Source organism: Sus scrofa, chromosome 1 (assembly GCF_054392235.1).
Source record: "Sus scrofa isolate SSC_HxYL_T2T_F1_AM1 chromosome 1, Sscrofa_HxYL_maternal_Yorkshire_Landrace_v2.0, whole genome shotgun sequence".
NCBI classification, from domain to species: Eukaryota; Metazoa; Chordata; class Mammalia; order Artiodactyla; family Suidae; genus Sus; species Sus scrofa.
The window spans coordinates 257080223-257100927 of record NC_139383.1 but is presented as its reverse complement, the minus strand read 5'-3'; the positions used below and the strand labels follow the sequence as shown (position 1 = coordinate 257100927).

General features: G+C 46.6%; 1 protein-coding gene across 14 annotated transcripts in view; it reads left to right on the top strand.

Moving 5' to 3' along the window:
- The window catches only part of ABCA1 (ATP binding cassette subfamily A member 1), a 134413-nt gene that overhangs the window by 39046 nt on the left and 74662 nt on the right, over positions 1–20705 (top strand). For 6 of the 14 annotated variants that reach the window (XR_014837410.1, XR_014837417.1, XM_085011830.1 and 3 more), the window contains 2 exon segments: positions 1248–1366; positions 18833–18954. Coding sequence is in view for 10 of the 14 variants with exons in the window: in XM_085011830.1 (XP_084867956.1) it covers positions 1248–1366; positions 18833–18954 (241 nt within the window). In the remaining 4 variants the exon portion in view is untranslated. 14 annotated transcript variants of the gene reach the window in all.

Below are 20705 nucleotides of genomic sequence, written 5' to 3'. Positions count from 1 at the left end.
CTTTTGTGAAGGTTTGTGTGATAAAGTCAAAAGGATGAGAGCAGGGAGAATTTCCACCAGGAGAGAAGACTCTGTGACCTCACATTGGCACATTTTAGGAGTAATGTTATGTAGCTAAAAGTCCTGTGGTTGGGGGTCGTTCCTCTCCAAACTGGCAGGTCAGTAGAGAAGGGAGACAACAGCACATCAACTTTATCCTTTAATTAGCAAAGGCTCAGTGAGCAAATATTTATTGTGTATGGGAAATGGCAGGTCTAGGAGCTGGGATACAAAGATGTACAGAGGGAGGGGCCTGCCCCCCAGAGGCCCAGCCAAAGCTGGGAGAGTTTGGCCCCTCTGCTCTCAGATCACCTCTCTCAGTCATCTGCCCTATTGTAGTGCATTGTCCTTCTGTCTATAGAACTTTCCTATCCCTGGGGGTGAGCTCCCTGAGGGAGGGGTGCTGTTTTCTACCCTTTTGTATTCCTGGCTCCTGGCTCCAACTATGGATAAAAGTAGGACTGCATAAGTGTTTGCCAAATAAGCCACTTCAGATTCTCAGAATGCTCAGAACCCTGGTGTGGATCAGAGAGGCCTCACCTAAGGACTGCAAGGAGATGGAGCAGGACAGCTCCGAGGAAGCTACTTCCAGGCAGTCAGGGTCATGTGATTAATGTTCATGGATCTTAGGCTCTGTTGTTTTCATGAGCCCCATCTTCCATGCAAAAATAATTAAAATATTATTTTATAACCGCATTGGTATAAAAATGAGTATAATCCAGACTGGATTCATTGTCATATGCATTCATTCTGAATTTCTGAATTTCTTTTCTGATTTTAAAAGTAATTTAAAAAATTTTATGGATCTCCTAAGAGTATCCTGGGCCTTAGGCACTGTATCTGCTGTGTCTCATCGATAAGTTGGTCTGGGGGCCTCTGTGTGTGTGTGTGTGTGTGTGTGTGTGTGTGTGTGTGTGTGTGTGTGTGTGTGAGAGAGAGAGAGAGAGAGAGACATGGAGTTTCCTGGAGAGGAGGCATGTTGGGCCTTGAAGGCTGGTAAGATTCGGTTGTGGAAGAGCATTTGGAGCAGGGTGGGTGGGAACTTAGGCCCTCAGTGGAGCTGAGCAAGAGGGGCAGCAGGAATGGGTCGGCACTGGCCCATGAAGGACCCTGCAGCCAGGCTGGGTCCTCCTGGCAGATACTGTCTTCAAACTGGAGAGGCAGCTGGCCTAACCAGGATTTTTCTATTTTTCTTGCACCCCCTGCAGTGTGTCTCGCCTGTTCTCAGATGCTCGGCGGCTTCTTTTGTATAGCCAGAGAGACACCAGCATGAAGGACATACACAAAGTTCTGAGGACATTATACCAGATGGAGAGATCCAGATCAGGTAAGCAAAAGTCTTCTATGAATTGGTTCATAATTGGAAATTAACTGCACCAGGGAGAGTCAGCATCCCAGGTGGCTTGTTCTTTTGAGCTCTTCCCTGTGCAGTTGTCCTCCCCAGCAGCTGCGCTGTAAGGCCTCTCTGCAGGGAGTATTTGAGAAGAAACTAGGGAGACAAAGAGTGTGCTGGCCTCCTTCGGGGGGGGGACACAGAAGAAAAACCACTAGAGAGGAATGGCGCTGGCCTGGAGTTAGGACAGTTGGTTGCTGCCAGCCTCATTTTTTTGGAGTTGACCCTATGCAGGGAATGGGCAAGTTCATAGACAGGGGATGCTTTTGTGCATGTGTGAGCAATTAAAGTTGCAACTTGATATGGATAAATGAAAGTTAAGCAGTCATTTCTAAAAGGAAAATGCAATTCATCTTCTCTTTATATTTGATTTAGTCTGATGGGCATTTGAACCCTGATCTTTAAAAAATGACATCTTGGAGTTCCTGTCGTGACTAAGTGGTTAATGAATCCAACTAGGAACCATGAGGTTGTGGGTTCGGTCCCTGGCCTTACTCAGTGGGTTAAGGATTTGGCGTTGCTGTGACTGTGGTGTAGGCCAGCGGCTACAGCTCTGATTAGACCCCTAGCCTGGGAACCTCCATATGCTGCGGGTGTGGCCCCAGAAAAAGACCGAAAAAAAAAAAAATCTTTATCTCTGATCTGGTGAGTGCCCAGGCAGTATATTGTGTGCCATCCAGGAAGCTGCTGAGAGCAGGCAGCTTGCTGGCCAAGGAGGCACTGGCTATAGAAATCACCCACAGAGCGACCTCCTAGGCAGTGGCCCGGGGGTGGAGGGCAATAGAAGCAGGCCCCCGGGTGCAGGCAATGATGGCATGCATGGTCGTTAAAGACTTTAAAAACAATAATGAAGCAGAGTAAGAGTCAGTCTGCTTTTTATCATCTCCATGCACTGGTGGTTCTAAACAGTGTCAGTGATAAACTGCTCCATCACGAGTCAGCTGTTGACACTGCTCCAGGAAAGTCCATTTTACTCAGTTCGGTGTTTGGGAGGGATAGGGTGCACTGGCTTTTGCTGAGAGGCCTCCCAGTTTGTAATCCACTTGGCAAAAGAAGAAATGGTGTAAAGTGCTAGAGAGTTTAAACCAGACTTGGATTGGAGCTTTCTCTTAGGCAGCCGGACTGTACTTTCCCTGGGGAAGGAAAAGAAGGCAGTTGAGCAGCGTGGGACCTGCCAAGAAAGGGAGGCCAGGCTGTGTGATGCGGGGGAGGTGTCATTTCATATCAGAGACAGGTGTGATGGGGCTCCTGGGTCAGCTCGAGGAGCTCCCAGGACCACTCCTGGCGGCATGGCCAGGCCATCTGGATACTGTTTCCTTGCCCTGTAGGCACCTGTTCTGTACACTTGTCTGTCACAGCACAGGACACAGAGAGGTAGCAATCACAGATCAGGGCATCCACCCTTCCCTGATCTGCTTGGGGTTGGGGGCGCCCTGCCTGGTAGACCAGAGGCAGAGCCGGTTTATTTCTCACTGAAATGAGACCCAGAGGAAAGAGTGCTACAATGTATTCCTTTGTAGCTTGGTGACTTTGTGAATAAGTCCTTTAGGCCCATTCTGGCCACTATTCTCAGCTGGAAAATGGAGACCATAGGAGAACCTAGCTCATAGGACTGCTGTGGGGAGTTAGGATATGAAACGTTTAATTATTTAAAAACCCTGGCACATAGGAAGCTCTTAGTGAATATGAGCTGTGATTATTTTGGAGTGGTGCCATCTTGTCCAAGACATTTAACCTCTCAAAGCCTTAATTTCTTCAGCTATAAATAATAGGTAACTTGCAATGTGAAATGTAAACCCTAACACAGTGTCTAGAACATTGTAGGTGTTCAGTAAATGGGAACTGATATTATTCCCGGGTGTCAGTGATGCATTTCTGCGCACCTGCCTACTCTTCTGCCTCTTCTCTGCTCTGCTGGAGAAACAGACGGGGCATGGGGGGAGAGGAGGGTTGTTTCAAATCTCACTGGGGCTTCCTTAGATATAGAGCAGCTAGACACAGGGTGAGTCAGGGTGGAGAAGAGAAGTCCAACCTGCAGTCAGAAAACTTGCTCTGCACATTTCTGAAGAGAGATCTCTGATTTTGATTGTCTATCAATGCTTATCTCTCCGTTCACCCAGGACATTCCCTTATCTGCCCTGCAGCCGCTTTTCAACTCGCTTCCATCGTCCTTTGCCTGTACTGAGCATTGAACCTGGGATTAGTCCCAAGGGAAATGCACAGACATGCTGCTTCTTCCAAGGTGAAATCAGTAACTTTTGGCCAAAATTGAAATCTAGAGATTTCAGAGAGAGTCTGAAGCTGGGGAACGCCAACACAGATCCTGTTTATCTGCACCGACACCCCTGGGCTCAGCACTCTTGCACCGTCACTCTCAGGATGGGAAGAACCCTAGGGCCAGAGCCCTGCCCTCCTCAGCCTTCTCTACCTGCCCAAGGTGGTGGTGACCTGCCTCTCACACAGCAGCACATTTCGGGTATTGGCAGCTCTAATGATCAGAAAATATTCACCGATCTGCTGTACCTTCTGGAGAAAGAGGCTGATCTATTTCCCTTGAAATGTTTAAAGACAGCTCTTGTGTTGTTTCTTTCTACCCCACTCCCCTCTTCCTGAAGTCTTTCATTTTTCTAGGCTAAATGTCCTCTATTCCTTTTTTGGAATGTTCTCCTTTCCCCCTACAATCTTGGCCCCACCTCTTTCTGGATGGTTGTGTTTTAATGTGTCTGTGTCCTTCTTGAAGTTTATCAGAAATTACAACAGTCTTCCAGCCCAGAGTAGAAAGGGACTTTTGCCTCCGTTGCTCTGAGCACCATATTTCTGTTAATGCAATCTGAGATTGCATGAGGCTTTTTGGCATCCACGTCACACTGTTGACTCATATTCCATGTGCAGTCAACCCAAACTGCAGAGCCTTTTAAATACACAGTATTGTAAGTTACTTGTTCTCCATTTCTGAATTGTGCTTTTGGCTTTTTGAACCTAAAGGGAGAGTATCTTTTTTTTTTTTTTTCTGTTTTGTATTTTAGATTCCCTGTGTCATCTCATCTTAACCCAAACCATTTTAGAGTTCACTTTTTCCATGTGTTTTATTTGCTGCTGCTTGTTGTTGCCTGTCGTGTAGGAATTTGATAAATAGCTCTCTTTGTTCTCATCCGAGTCATTGATGACCGTGGGTCAAGGCTTGAGATTTGGATCAGACCACCAGAGTCTAACAACCCCTTAGGATTGTGCCATTCAGGCCCTTTCAGATCTATCAACCCATGTTGTCATCTGGGCTGGCCCACCTGGCCCCTGCTTCTGTGATCTGATTAGAGGACTAAGTTTGCTCTTTCCTTCCACTTGCACCTGCTAAATCCATTGAACTGTCTACAGATGACTTGTGGAGAGAGGAGACTGTGTTCAAATACTCTCTTCTAGTCCTGTGCTTTGCTAGGCTAGGGCATTGTTTTATTTCTACTTATTAGACAAGACCTTAGAGGCTATTTTAGTTCATTAATAGGTAAATGGGTTGATTGATTCAAACATTCAGCCAGTATTTATTGAACACCTAATATGTCCCAACTACTTTTCTAGGTACTAAGACACAGAGGTGTACAAAACAAAGATGGCCTTCTAGTCTAGAAAAGACTCTAATCCAGTGGGGGAGATTTTCCCAAGTTTGCACGGGGGGAACTTTCTCAAGTTTGCACAGCCCCTGGAGGGATATTCTGGGGATAGAACACAGCTCAACCTCTGCTGCCTGTGCAGCGCTCTTTCCGCAGTGCTCTCTTGTGCTGTTCTGTTACTCTCCCAGCTGGGAAGACCTCCAGTTTTAAGAGTTAAGTCATAGATAAGTCTGCTATCCTTGAAACCATCCTAAAAAGAAATTCACATAAGATTTACAGGGGGGAAGTTCCCATTGTGGCTCGGTGGTTAACGAATCTGACTAGGAACCTTGAGGTTGTGGGTTTGATCCCTGGCCTTGCTCAATGGGTTAAGGATCCAGCGTTGCTGTGAGCTGTGGTGTAGGTTGCAGACGCAGCTCGGATCCCGCGTCGCTGTGGCTATGGCGTAGGCTGGCAGCTACAGCTCCGATTAGACCTCTAGCCTGGGAACCTCCATATGCCTCGGGAGCAGCCCCAGGAAAGGCAAAAAGACAAAAAAAAAAAAAGAGGATTTACAGGGGGGCCTTACCCAGTATTCTCATCACTGGAGCTTTTTCGATGTTTTATTGTTTTGAACTTACAACTGCCCAGGTTGAGTAGGGGCTAAATTAATGTTTGGGAGTCGACTTGAGGAGCATTCATTCTTAAGTCCCTGTCATGACTACAGTCCAATGGAAATGTAAAAGTTGCACAAATTCTCAAAAACTCTTGAAAAAAATGACAGGTCTAGCCTCTGTCTCTGTGAGATGGAGGCTGGCCAGAAAGAGTGTTTCTCTGCATCTTGGGTGGTATCTGAGATGATTTTGAGCAGTATGTAGATGACAACTTCTAATGTTAGCCCGTATCAAATTGCAATTTCATGGGTATTATTGCTTAGGAGGATGCTAAATAGGAAAAAATTGCTTAAAGTCAATTTAAAGAAGACATCATTTTATGTGAATATGGTGAAACTTGTAAGAGTAGTTTATAAATGATGGAAGATTGGAAAATGCTCCTGAAAGAGAAAGACATTGGGGCTTTGTATTAAGATTTGTTTCGGGCAGGAGTGGCGTCGCACAGATGGTGAAATAGGTCTTTGTTGGCTTTGCTCCCCCTCACAAGAAGATGCATTTGGGGGGCAAATTCAGGCTCTGTCCCTCACTAAGTGTGAGCCTGGGGCCCTCTTTACCTGAAAAGTAATTAGCTTCCCTGCCCGTTGTCGAGTGTTAAATCAGATGACATTGTTGGTGACTGATACTGAGGTCACAGCACACAGTTGATATGCAATTAATCTGAGTTAGTTTACCTTCCTTCCTTTCCTGGCTGCCTGTTTGGCTTCAACAATGTGTTCAGTCTCTCTGGGCCTCAGCTGTCCTTGCCTCGAAATTGGGATTTAGGTGAAACAACCTGCACATGCTTCATCTTGGAAACTTGGTCAGTACATGGATGGGAGTCACCCAGGACTGCCTGGTTATGTGGGCTGTCCCCTGACTGTAGCCCTTTGGGGGCGGGCAGGGCTGGGCCTTGTTTGTGGTTCTGTCCCAAGCATCGGCATGCAGCACAGTATAATTAGGCATGGGGTAAGCAGCCAGTGACCCTTTGTGGAATGAAGATGAGAGAAAAAAAAGATGCCCTTTCTCTTTTACAGTGTATTTTAAAAGTCAAATGAAAGCAATGAAAATGATAAAAATCCCAGCACATGTCATTTTCAAGTTCATCCCCTGTGTGAACCCAAGTCAACAGGGGTCTCAATTAACAATAGTGGCAGAAGTTCTTAAGAACAATCTTGTTTTCTTTCTTTTGCAAGGTTTACCTTCCAGAACTTTACTGGAAGGGCTGCCCTGAACCCAGAGGCTTGAAGTGGATTTACTGAGAAGCTAAAAAATTTCACTTTCATAGCCTCTTTCCATGGCTCTGTTAGGGATTTTAGCAATCCAAAATTGCCAAAGTAGGATTTTTAAAAATTATTCTTTTTGTTAAAGAGAGCCCCTCCCCCCAAAAACTGTCAGGCTCAAGCCTTCTACACCTGCATCTGCCCCTGCCCAAGGCCTGGGGGACAGGAAGGACTGCCTCCTTCCTCAATCTCCTCCTCCACCCTGCCCTTAAGGCTTGCTCACCACTCCAGCCCACTGCTCCCTCTTTGGGGATTCTGGCATTCTCTGGTGGGGTGACCAGCAGACTGGCCAGAGCTCGGACCTTCCCCATGAGGCCAGTGCTGCTCAGATCAGGACTGGGCCAGTTGAAGAGATGTCCCTTTGCTTTTTTCTTTGTCTTTACTGCTTGTTTCCTTTAGACTATTTAAATGCATTGCATGGTGCCAAACATCCACTTTGCCCCAGCATCTTGCTTCTTTCCCTTCCCATGGAATCCAGCTGCGGGTCTCCTTAATCTCTAGGTGGCACATGGGCCTAGGCCCCCTTGTGAGTTTGTACCTTATGTAATGGTTGGGGCTTCTGCTTGGCTGGGAGTTGGGAGGTGCCTGGGCTGGGCCATCACCTCCCCTGTAGGTGGCTGGGCTCCTGGCTCCTGCTGTATCCCATGGCAGCTCCCTCAGCCTCACCATGGCTTATACTGGTCCAAGGACAATTCCTAGGCTTGTGGGAGCACTGTGAGAATTCTCTATGGGTATCAGCTGTGGCCTGGCCCAATAGAAGACCTGGGTTCTGCGGTGTGGCTGGAGGCCAGATCCCAAGCTCCCCTGTGCACGGACTGAGCAACTTTCCTTCTCAGCTGAGACCTTAGCTTGTTATATATCTGGCCCTGTCTCAAATTATAGCCACACCAGTGGGGGTTTTAATAGAAGCCCAGTAGGTGCTCTGTGGCCTTCAGAAGATCATTTCTCCCTGATGGATTGGGCCAGGTAGATAGGGCACTTAAGGGCTGCCAGATCACACATGTCTGAGGATGCCATGTGCACCACAGTCTACACAAGTGACACCCCTCATGAGAATTGCGATCCCTGAAACTGGGTACCTTATTTCAGCTTCCCTCAACAGGAACTAGGGTTACAACTGCCTTCTCTCCAGAATGCAGTGTCCTCTAAAGCTTAGGAGAACTCCTCCAGGAAAGAACAAGGGAGAACTTTGGGCATTTTGTCACTGGACTGGAGCTGTCCTTTTGGAAGACATCCCACATCATTGAGGTCAAGGGCTAGAAAGGGGAGGAACTGGAGGAGAGAGCCAGGGCAGTGCTGCTTGCAACCGGAGACCCTGACTCGGACCTTGTGTTTCTGCATCCCTTAGGCTGGGTTTTTGAGTGTCACTGGCATGGTGGTCTTTTTCTATATAATCATGGTACACATCTGGCTTGTTTGGTCTTTTTGGTGTGACTCTGACCAAGACTTTTATGAAATAAGTCCTGAGGGTTGTGCTGGACTTTGGGAAATGGGTCATAACTTCCTGGATATTGGATTTACAGGTAATATTGAGAACTCACTATATGGACCTTTGATTCTGCTTTGATCTTTGAAAGTTGGAAGCACCTGATCCCCTGAGGACAGGCTTCGGTGACATGGCAAAGTAGTTGGCTGTGGCATGGAGTTGAGGAAAGGGCTTGTAAAAGTATCATCTTGTAAACATCCACTGGGGCGGTGTAGCTTGGTGTTAAGAGAACGTACTTGGCAGCCAGACTGCCTTGGTTCAGATCCTGGCCCTGCTGCTTACCAGCTGTGTGGCCTTAGATAATTCTGTAGCATCTTTGTGTCTCAGTTTCTTCAAAATGGAGCTAACAATCCTCTCTTTGGCATGTTGTTTGGAATAAGGAGATAATAAGTATAAAGCATTTAGTAATCTGTCTGGCACATCATGAGCACCAAGCTTGTATTTCAGTTTGTTGTAAAGCCATCATGTGAGGTAGGGAATTTTGTTCCTTTTTGTGCACATGAAGGAGCTGAAGTTCTGAGAGGCTAAGTAACTTGGCTAAGGAAGCACAGCTGGCAAGGGGCAGGAATAGGATTAGAACTCCAGACTTTAATACTCTGCCAGTATATTATTAGAGCCCAAAGAGAGTAGCCTAGGTTAGCCAGAAATTTTCCCAGGTCACAGGATACTGGGCATGGATGGGCTGGGGTCAGAGAGGAGATAGGAGGGCTTCTGAGAGAAATGGCAGACTTCTTCCACTTCCATTTCCTGGCTTCACGGGTAAAGGCACGAGTGGGCCGCTCCCCAAGGCCTGTGTAGAAAGAACAGCCTGTGACTCACAGTCACTTCTCCTTGCCTGCCTGAACCCCTCCCTTCCATTTGGGCAGCTGCTGAAGTTGAAGCTATAGCCTCAAACTTTGTTTTCTGTCCTTGTGGGCCCCCAAGGGTCATCTTGGGAGATCAGATGACAAATGTGTCAACATTATGTCATCAGACTGGAAATTCCTTGAAATCTTTGGATGATTGCAATTCACGTCCATATGCACTTATCGAAAGCTCTAATTTAGAGCCTTAGAGTTTCATCTTTTGAAAATCTCCCAGACCTGTCAAAGCCAGGCAGTATCTTAAAGCCCAGAGAGTTGGTTTCCATCCAGGGTAGGGCCTGGCCCCAGCTGGGCTGCCATCCGGGGATGCAGTGCTGCACTCATGTGTTGAAATATTGCTTGAGCTAAATCAAATCAAAGGTCAGCTTTACCCAGACAAGAATAGAAAACACAATTGAACTCAATTGTAGGACGGCATGTACCATACAATATCAGACTGCCTTTAAAGAGTTTGGATCGTTAACATCAACAACAGTGTTTCATGTCTCTTGCTTTTTCAGTATGAGATTTACTTACTCTGTAGAGGGCAAAGAGCAGTTTGGGAGTCCACTTTGTTTCTCCTTGAAAGCATCCCATTTTTAGCCTTCTTATCACTGTTGCATTGAGGCACAGAAGAGGCATCTTGGAGATTGTCCAGTGAACTAAGTTGCACCACGTAATGGTACCATCTTACATTTAAATACGTTTTTACATTTAAATCCTAAAGCAGCACCAGCTTGGTATTATCATCCCCATTTTATTGATGAGGAAACTGAGGTTCAAAGGGTTACGTCTGTTGCCCAAGGTCACAGAATAAAGCTGTGAATTGAATCCGTGTTGGTCTGACCTCAAGGCTCAGCATCTTTGCCATCCCATGCTGCCAGGTTGCTTTATTCCTGTACCAGGAAGTGTGAGTGACATTACCAGCTTTTGATGCCCAAATCATTATGAAGCATTTTAAAAGAATAAAATGATTCGTCTAATTCCTATATTGTGGAAAGAGCCAAAGCTTTGTAGCCAGAGCTGATGTGGTTCACATTTACCACTTGCTTGCTCTGTGACCTTGAGCAGGATATTAACATCTCTGGATCTGTTTCCTCATTTGAAAAACGGGAAAAATAATATCTTTCTTATAAACTTGTTTTAAGCATTGTAGTACATATAATGTATTTGATGTTCGGTACATTTTAATCCCCTTCCTCTGCTGATAAAGCACTGCTATGTCCCTTAATACATTTTTATCAAATTTAAAAGAACAAATTAAGCACTTTATATCACACACACACACACCATGGTATTTTATACCATATAAAATATATATATTTTAACAGTTCTTCCTTAGCCCAGCGCTAGGAAGAACTCTCTTCAGCCCCTAATTCATAAACTCATCTTCGCGTCCATCCCATCTTCCTGGCCTTCTCAGGGCTCTGCAGGCTGATTCTGATCCCTCAGTCAAGGTGTTAGGAGCATCTAGTCTCATTTTCAAAGACCAGCTCATGAGCAAGAGTTGAATGCCTCAAACTCTCTTCTTTCCTCCCAGCTCTTTTTCTGTCTGTGCTTTCTGTCTGATTTGGTCTTTCCTGTTTCTAGACTCTCTTTCCCCCTATTTTGATCTCACCTTCTCTCTTGAAGTCCTTGCCTTTTCTGGACATCCTTCCTCACCTTCCACCTCTCTGGCCTTCACAAAGGGTTCTCCGTGCAGAGTTCTCCCAGGAGTTTTCTTGCTTTGTCTAATATTGGATCTTGACTCTTTCTCTCTTTTTCTTTAGATCCAGAACTCACTGTGACTAGTGCTACCTCCTCAGTGTTCCCTTTCTTTTCCCTTTGGGCTTCCCAAGCCAGCTGGACTGTGCCACCACCTCCACTGCATTAGCAGAGGTCCTGGCCAGTATGAACAGGTCACCCTCTCCCTCTGGGGCACAGTCTCCATTCGTGCTTTGAGGACCTGGTTACCATTCAGCTTCTTATTAGCTGATGTCAGTCCTGGTTCCAGGGGCTCCTGACAACCTCTCCCACTTTGCCCACCTCTCAGTAAGACACAGGTATACTGTTGCCTTCGTAGATGGATCTGGGAAAGACATGTCATGTCTCTCTCCATCCCTCCATTTCAGTGTTGACAGATTCTACAGTGGCAGAGAAGGCTGGAGACTCCCAGCTCTGCTCACCTGACCCTCTGTCCATCTCTTGGAAGGCAAGGGCAGGGGTTCTGTTTTTATACAGCATCTTTTATTACAGGCTCCTGCCTTCAAGGAGCTCCAAGAACTATTGCCACTTGAAATCATAGTTCTGGTATTTTGCTTCAGCAGCCATTTAGAAGTTTGTTGAACTAATGCAAGTTCCATTCCATGTAGAATAAAGAATATGTGGTTCCTAAAGTTGTGATGCTCCCGTTGGTCTCAGGAGAAGTATCTGGCTTCCCTGGGACTTGCCACAAAGGGTTCAGGAAGCAGAAGCCTACATATTCTGGTTTCTCTGTGGAACCCTTCACATAAGTGTCATCCAAGACTTTATCAACAATTATTTTGAGCTTGTTTGATTTCTAAGCTTATATTTTTTCTTACAATATGTGTGAGTCAGTAAGACATTTAGTGTCTTTAGTATTTACTTAAGCCACCCTCTCCCCCGGTATGATCAGCCTTTGTTTAGAGAAAAATACAGGATCAGAGAGCCCAAGTGACTTCTTCAAGGCCCCATAACTGAAAACTTCTGGAACTGAGATAGGAACCATGTTAGCCAGACTCTAGATCTTTCAGGGGTGTCTTGGGATCCCTCAGCAAACCTCCACTGTTCCTCGGTTGGGATGCTGGGGCCCAGATGAACAGCAGGGAGAGGTGCTGACCGCAGGCTCCCAGCCTCCTCCCACCTGCTCTGAGGAGTCACCTCAGGGAGCAGCCAGGTCACTCTGCCTAACTCCCTTCTCTAGAGCCCTGACGTTCCCACAGAGGCCCTGGTTTTCCCTGAGGGCTGCACCCCTCTCAGAGAAGCAGGCAGGAGCTACTCTTGAAGAAAGTGGAGCCCTAACATCAGGAAAACAAACCAAAACAACAACAGCAACAAACACCCAGAAGAAGCTGAGCATGTTTGTTCCCAGCCCTCTTCTGGCAGAGAAATGTTTTGAGTTCTTCTTGTTTATAAGGCTTGGCTTAGGCTGAGTAAAGCCAGGAGTGAGATCTGGCTGAGACCCCTCGAGGCCACTGCCGGTGTGATGGGTCAGGGCTGGGAGACCCCCTGGGTGTCCTTTTAAGAAGAGTATCTGGGCCTTAGATGCTGACATGATCTCTTTCTCTGCTTCTCCTTTTTCTTCCTTTGCCTCCTCCATCTACTTCTCAAGCAGCTGATCACTGTGGTTTCTTTTTATGTTGAACAAAAGAGACTACAGCGATCTTGAAACTGAGCTGGGGACTGGAGGGCATTGACCGAGAGTAACCCCGCCGCCGCCGCCAGCTCAGCTGAGGGTTTCCCTCCTCCGCTTTCCTGGGAGGCTGCCCTCCCTGCCGCCCCCCCCACCCCCGTCCCTCCCCCCTTCTCCTCCATTGCACTCAGGGCAGGCTGGGAAGAAGCAGGAGGAACACTCTGGGGATGAAAGCATCCCCCTGGTGCAAGAGTCCTGCCCTCCCACCCCTCTCTGCCTCCCACAGAAGAATTTCCTTAGCCTGTGCTGAGAGCCTGCCCAGAGGACTGGCAAGAGACTGAGAATTCTGTCCTGTTTGTCCTCAGCCCACAAACACACATTTCACTTTTTTTGTTCTTTAGACTCTAAGCTCTTGAATCGGTTTTTTGTTTTTTTGTTTTTTTCTCCTTTTCTTTGCCCCACTCTCCTGCACCCAAAGTAAAATTCTCTGGAAAAGGACATGCACCATGGGCTCCTCAAGGCAAAACTAAGGAGGCTGAGTTCAGGGGATCAAGTATTTTGGTCCATATCGGAGAGATGGCAGCAGGGAGGTTCTCGGGGCCTTTTGCTGGATGGGGACTTTCTGTCTTGTCTGCAGGGCAGCAGGGACGCAACGTTTTATTTAGTGACTGGTCCAGCAACTGGATGACCGTGTTCTCTGACAGCAGGTACATCCTCTCAGTGACCCGTGGAAGCTCGTGAGACTCTTGCCTCCAAAAGGGTACTTGTACTTTCTTGATCTGGGTTTGCACAACAACCTGTGCCTGTTATTATTACCCCATCTTACGTCTAAGGAAACTGAGGAGGCCAGAGAGAGTCAGAAAAGGGGAAGAGTGAGGTTAGTGGTTACACGGTTAGGAAACAGCAGAGCTGGGACCTGAATTCAGATCTTCTGATGCCTGTTGAGTGCTGACTTAGTTTTACCCCACGGGTACCTTTCAGTACCAACAATAAGAAGACCTCTGAAATCATCGTCTACAACCCACCCACCCATTACAGATAAGGTCATGTGGGCAAGGGTAAATGGCCAAGGACTGGTTGTCTTTTCCATTAAGTGTTCTCTATCTTGCCTCCAGCCATTGGTTGCTCTTACTTGTCATCTTCCTCCCGTGTCCGTCCTTGCAGTGATCCTATAGAGGTGATCATTCCCGTTGATTCTCTAAAGTTCTGAATAGACAAATCAGTCACATTCAACCTTTTCTTCCCCTAATAGACAGTATCAGCAGAAAAAATTCAGTCCTTTTTTCTGATGCAGGAACTCAGCCAGGCAAATACACAACACACATGCGCACGCGTGCATGTGCACATACACATATATCTTAGATCAAAAATTCAGCATCGACTTAGTTGGCACAGTTGCTCCTCTGTTCTTATCTATTCTGAAAGCATATGCTTTGGGGTCAGACTAGCAATGAAGCCACTGAGGTGTCTTTTCTGAAAGTGATGATGGTGTTAGTTTATCCTTTATGGAGACCTTTTCTTGGTTCCAGGCTTCCTACTGGGACCTCATTTAACCTCCAGCTCAGCCCTGTGAGGTAGATGCTCTTGTCATCCCCACTTGTCTTGTTATGGACATGTCCCCACGCCCTGCCTCCAGCTCCCACTCTCCTGACTGTCTTCCTGACCTGGGCTGATGCACCTGTGGGGTGGGGGGAACTTCCGGAGACCTGAGCGCTCTCTTGACGGGTTTGTTTCACACGCATGTCCTGTTTTGTCCCACAGCAGATCACTACAGCTCATGACTTGATTTGCTCCCTTGTGTTCCTCCATTCCTTCCCCACCCACCTCCGCTGTTCCAGGCACTGCCACACCTTGGAGTTCCAAAGTCCCGACCCTCAGGCACTGGTGTTCTTCTGGGGAGAAAGATGTGGTTTCAGAGAACTGCAGCTCAGGGGAAGCGCACATAGGAGGCTATTAGGGCATGGAGGGTGGCCACCTGATTCAGCTGGAGGGTGGGAACATCAGGGCAGGCTTCCTGGAGGAGATGACTCATGGGCCAAATCATAAAGAAGGGGTAGAGTTAGCCAGGCCAAGAGGGGAAGGGCTGTTTCAGACATCAGACATCATCTTGGCATTCTTGGCTTTTCCACTCATTTTCCTGCTGACAACAAAATGGAGAAAACTGAGACCAGAGTTGCAAAGTCATCCTACACTGGCCTCACACCACACCTCATCCTCTTCCTTCCTCCACTGTACTCCTTGAATCTCAGATTTTGAGGAATCTCTCTCTCTTTATCTACTTATACCTTTATCATTTACTCAGAAACATTTATTGAGAACTGTGTGTCACAGCACTATGACTGCAGGCTGCCGTGGTCCCTGCCATCACAGGAGCCTTCTTTACCTTCTCCTCATCAGCCACAGCCTCTGGAGATTTCTGGCTCTCTGTCCTTTTCCAGAATTTCGCTTCAGCCTCTGACTCTCCTCTGGAAACACTAGCAGATAAGCCTCATCTGGGTCAGATGCTTCCCTGAGCTGCCTTCCTCTGGCGCTCTCATCCCTCCATCTGCTTTCTCTATTGATCTGCCTCTTCATCTCCCTTGTCAGCCTTGGAAGGTCCTCGAGGGCAGTGCCTGTGTCCTTACTTTCTGGTACACTGTTGAGTGAAATAAACCCTTCTTGATCATCATAAAATGATTACCACTTATTGAACACCTACTGTGAGCCCATTGCTTGCTATTCATGCTTTACATATGAATATCTCTAATCCCCATACCTTTGAAAGGTGGGTGCTATTATCTTTACCTCTTAGGTAAGAAATTTGTGGCTCAGGAAGACAAAATGAGCTTCTCAATGCCACACCATTTATAATGAACCTGACTGGTATCCATGTGGATGCAGGCCTTGCTCAGTGGGTTAAGGATCTGGACTTGCCATGAGCTGTTGTATAGGTCACAGATGTGGCTCGGATCCCAAGTTGCTGTGGTGTAGGCCAGCAGCTGCAGCTCTGATTCGACCCCTAAAAGCAATAAATAAATAAATATATAAAGCCACACCATTCATAAACAGCAGAGTCCAGCTTCAGAGTTGGGTTTTTTTGGTCCTGTGCCCCTATCTTTCCACCATACTATTGTTTCCCAAACTTGGCTAGAATCACCCTAGGGAGTTTTATAAAATTCTGATGCCCAGGTCTTAGCCCCAGAAGTTCTGATCATGCAGAAGTTGTTGGGGGTTGTGGCCTGGGCACTGGGATTTTTGTAAAGCCCCCAGTGGGAGTCTAACAGGAGCCGAGATTGAGAACCAGTACACAGCATAGCCTTCCTGCGTCTACACTGGCTGCAGGTTGTGTTGGTGGTGGTGTGTGAATCTGAGTCCACATGTGTATTATCCTTGTGACTAGAATGCACTGTCTTCGCAGCCAGGTATCCTTGGCCCTACCTGCTGCCTCCTGGCATGGCAGCCTCACCACCCTGTGCACATGCACTGCCAAAGGTCGTTGACTGTGTAATCAGCCTCTTGGTTCTTCTGTCTCATCCAGGGGATTCACTGAGAGGCGGTTGGAGCTTGATTACTTCCAGCTGCTCTCACCCATAGAGTCCGTTGACTTAGTAGAAATGTCTTACTAATGCTGCTGCACATGCTCCCTGGCCTCAGGTGTGGATCGTGACCTAGACCCGTGGTGAGCGCAGCAGGCTTGGCCTCCCTTCCTTCAGCAACCCTGCTCTGGAGGTGGGAGGAGGCTGTTCTGGACTTGGCTGGCACCATGTCAAGGGCTGCTCTGGCTTTTCATTCTTGGGAGGGGTGTGTGGCCCGCCTGGTCACTGTGGGTCGGCACTTGTGTGTATTCTGTTCTGTCCAGGGCTCAGAGAGGTCATTTTTTCACCCCCTCAATTTACAGGTGAGGCCGTGGAGATGCATGTAGGTGAAATGACCTGGTAAATAATGGATATAGAGCCCAGGCTTTCTGACCTTTTTGCTGTGGTGCTTTTTCCGCTGTTCCACAGTGGTCAGTTTCCGTACTGGACCTCAGTGGAAGCTACTAGCTTTCCTGCCTTCTTCTTGTTTACCCCTACCTTAGGGATACCGGGGCAACCTGGGTATCCTGTACCTCTTGGAATATAGTACTAGTGACTTGGGATCCCCTTTATTCTTGGGGTGCAGCCTGGGGAACATCCTAATATCTCTGGTCTCTTCTTAGACCTACATAGCTGAAAGGAAATCTCCTGTGGTGCTGCTTAGATACTTCTGGAATCTTCCCAGCCCTGATCCCATGTCCTAGTATTTATTATCCAGCCATTGTTCACTGGTCAGTAATTCTTGCCTGATCTGGGCACCAGGATACAAGGATAAAAGACATATTCCGTGTCCTGGAGGTGTAGTCTAGTGGGGATAATATGCAGATGAAACAACATTCCTATAAGGATGGTTCCCCAGGCCCACTGTATTCGAAATGCTAGGGATGCTTACTAAAAATGAGGATTCTTAGTCTCTACTCTAGATCTATTATTTCATAATCTCTGGGAATTGGGCTCAAGGACTTGCATGTTAGCATGCTCCCTAAGTGACTATTAGATGCTCTGAGGTTTGGCACCTGGGAAGTGAACCTGATGGTGAGACTGCAGTATCATGTGGGATGGGGAACACCAGGCAGGTGGCAGCCTGCAGGAGCACCTGTTCTCAGGAGGGACACTAACTCGGCAAGGACCAGCTTCTTGAATGTGAAATAAGGAATAACTAGGAGTTGGCTACATAAGGCGTAGCCAGAAAATCATTTCTCTAGAGATGTGAATCAAGCTCGGTGAATCCCGTCTATAATTCTGTGTTATTAAAGCTTGCTTCAGCAGAACACTCCTGGATGAGGCAGCACTGATGAAAGCCTGGTCGGATTTGGAGCCCTCCTTCTACTTTATCTCTACACATCACCCCCTTCGCTTCCAGGATTAGCTCTTGTCCTCTTTAAGCTTCACTTCACAGCCCCACTTTTTCAGATCAAACCTGTTTCTCATCAGTTAAGTGATTTGGGTTTGCTAGCTTTGCCCCCTAGAGGTCGGTTCTTGCCTGGGCTTGTGGGCTGTGGTCTCCCATTGATGGCTGCCCCGTCATGCTTCCTGATGAGCTGGCCTGCTCTTTACTGAAAGAATGTGGGTTATTAAAAGGGAGGGGCAGAGGGAAAAGTGGACATTCACATGAAATATGGCGGGGGAAATGACAGCATTTCAGTCAAGGGGAACCCTACCAAACATCTGATTGGAAACCTCACATTTTGGAGATAGAGAAGCTGAAATTCAGAGAAATAGCTGATATGAAATACCCAAGTAACAGCATTAGGCACAGCTTCCAACTCTGAGGACTAAAATTGGATTTCTGGCCAGTGCTTTTTCTGCTTCACTACACTGGATTGGAACCTCTTCTAAATGTACCTGGAGGGCTTATTATTTAAAGGGATTCTGTGTGAAACCCTGCAGCAAGCCAGTCATTCAGTAGGGTTGATTTTTAAAAAATACATGCCTGTGTGTTTTCTTAACGTATGGCAGGCTTGGGTGTTGGCGCTCTGTATCAAGGGTTCCACGTTTGGAATTAAAATGAGATCATGCCTGTGAACGCTTTGATGTGCCTAATGCTGTATACCCATGGTTCTCAAATTGTGGGCCCCAGATCAGCCGCATCAGCATCACCTGGAAGCTTGTTAGAAGTGCAGATTCTCCAGCTTCCTCCCAGGCCACTGAATTAGAAACTCTGGGGGTAGGGGACTAGCAGTCCATTTTCACAAGCCCCTCAGGTGATTCTGATGCCCTCTCAAGTTTGAGAACCGCTGTTCTGCATCAAGAAAAAAACCAGCCCCCGGGGCTTGTGGGCATAGGCTTTAAATATCTCCAAGGTGAGCTACCTGCCATGGCATTGACTAGACAGGAGCTGTGGGGTTAGAGTCACAGATCTCAGGTGGGCTGGGCGAGCTCATTTAAATGACCTGGCTTTTTCCTTGAAAAGCAAGGAAAGGCTGTGTGTGCACTATACTGTCGTGCTACACGGCTTCAGAAAGCAGTCTTTTCATGTCTCTGCTGTTAAGGTGAAGCTCCTCGAACCTTGTTTCTCTGTGTGCTTAGGCCTGTGGCTGTCAATCGGTTTAAAAGGAGGCAATCAATATTATGATATTTTGTTCCATCATGCTGACTTTTTTTTAAAGTTGCTTATAAAATGAAAATAAAATACCATTTCTCCAGCAGGCTTGAAGCTTCGGGACTTCCTGGCAGACAATGAAACCTTCTCTGAATTCCTGCATCACAACCTCTCTCTGCCAAGGCCTACTGTGGACAAGATGCTGGGGGCTGATGTCAGACTCCGCAAGGTAAACTGCGACCTTCAGCTTCCCTAGTGGGGCCCATGGCAGTTATATTATTCAAGAGCACCTGGAAGGAAATAAACAAACTCCTATCTTTGTAATGCTGCTGAAGGAAGTTGTTGGCTCCAGTGCAGCTTCACCTGTTTTTACCTCCCTGCTCAGGCTGGCATTACCAAACCGTCCAGAGAGTGGGATGTACAGCCTGGCATCACAGGCCAGCTGGCTGAAATAAAACTGATTCCTGCCTGTCAATTGGCATTTGTTGATAACATCTCCCTAACAGGGGGATGCATTTGAGTTAAGATGAATTAAACACTTTCTTTAAAATTTCACAGTTCTGAGACAATAACCAGGGTTGAGGATTATTATCTGGAATATTTCCATCTGTAAAATCTAAGACAGGAGATTTTAAAAACTTAATGCTTCCTTTAAAGATAAATGAGAAAGCTATATAAGGAGAAAGTGTTTATTTTTCTTAAATTGATAAAACCAGGAAGTAATGGTTGTGTTTATATAGAATTTTGACCTCAGATTTTTAAAAACTTCCTCTGGCATCATTTGATAGCAAACCGCCCCTGTGAAGTGGGCAGCAGACCCAGACTGCCTGGTTATTGATTTTCAGAGAAGCTCCTCAAGTGTATTCTCTGGCAGAAGGGGGAACTGCTTCTTTACCCTGTCTCATGTCTACATACTAGCTTGTCTTTTCAGTAAGCGGAAGTAGTGGAGATGTTTATGGCTGAAAATAAGATCTTCGCTTTTCGTGATCTAGAATTTTTAAAATTAGAAAAATGTGCTTACTGCTTGCCTTTATGAAACTAGGAAAATATGCCTTGTGTTTACCAGTTGTGTGGTTGGGAGATGGGCCAAAAGCAGCAGGCTTATGAAAATTGTTACATTTTTATGAAAATCATTAGCATGATTTCCATTACCCCCTGCCAATTTCATATCTGTCACATCTGATCAGTTTACAAAAAGAGGGGGCATCATAACCCCGGAGGTGGTCCTTGGATGGTAATTAGTTTCTGTGTAGTCAGTGTTCTTGACCACAAACATTAAAGTAGGCTGGCAGCAAGGGCTAGTTAGAGAAGGGAGGAAAAGTGAAGGGGGCTTGGGTTTCTGGCAGTAGGTGAAAACTTACTGGGAACCATGGCAGACCAAGTGTTGGCTGCATAGGTCTTGGGAGGCTTTTGGTCCATCACCCCCATTAGGCTGTACTACAAGCAGATCAGGCTACACTAATTGAGACAGAGGAAGTAGTAATGGAGTAATAAAGAGTCTGAATATCCATTCATTCATTCCACAAATGTATACTGTCCATATGTTCCAGCACCATGGACAGAAAGGGAGCCGGAAAGACAAGGCCCTTCATCTTACTCAACTTGCTGCCCGATGGACAGTAAGGACAAATATGACAAAGTGCAGTTTATTTAGGTCCAGAAAAGCTATTTAAGTAAACAAGATATGGCCAAGGAGAGCCTCTCTACTCTAAGGAATAGATAAGAGTGACTTATAACTGGCCTATCAGTTGGATAAGGGGCTTGACTTTCTAGTTTTCTGCTCTGATATATGTAAAAAGAAGAGTTTCACATTCTGAAATTGTTGGGCATAGTTCTTTGTATCAGTTAAGTTTCTGTATCTACAAATAACTAGTATAAATGCCCCCCCTTCTGGTCAGTCCAACCCCAGTTTAAGATAGCATGCATTCCAAAATAATGAGAACTTTCTACTTTCTCTAATAAAAGTGGTTTCAGGGATTC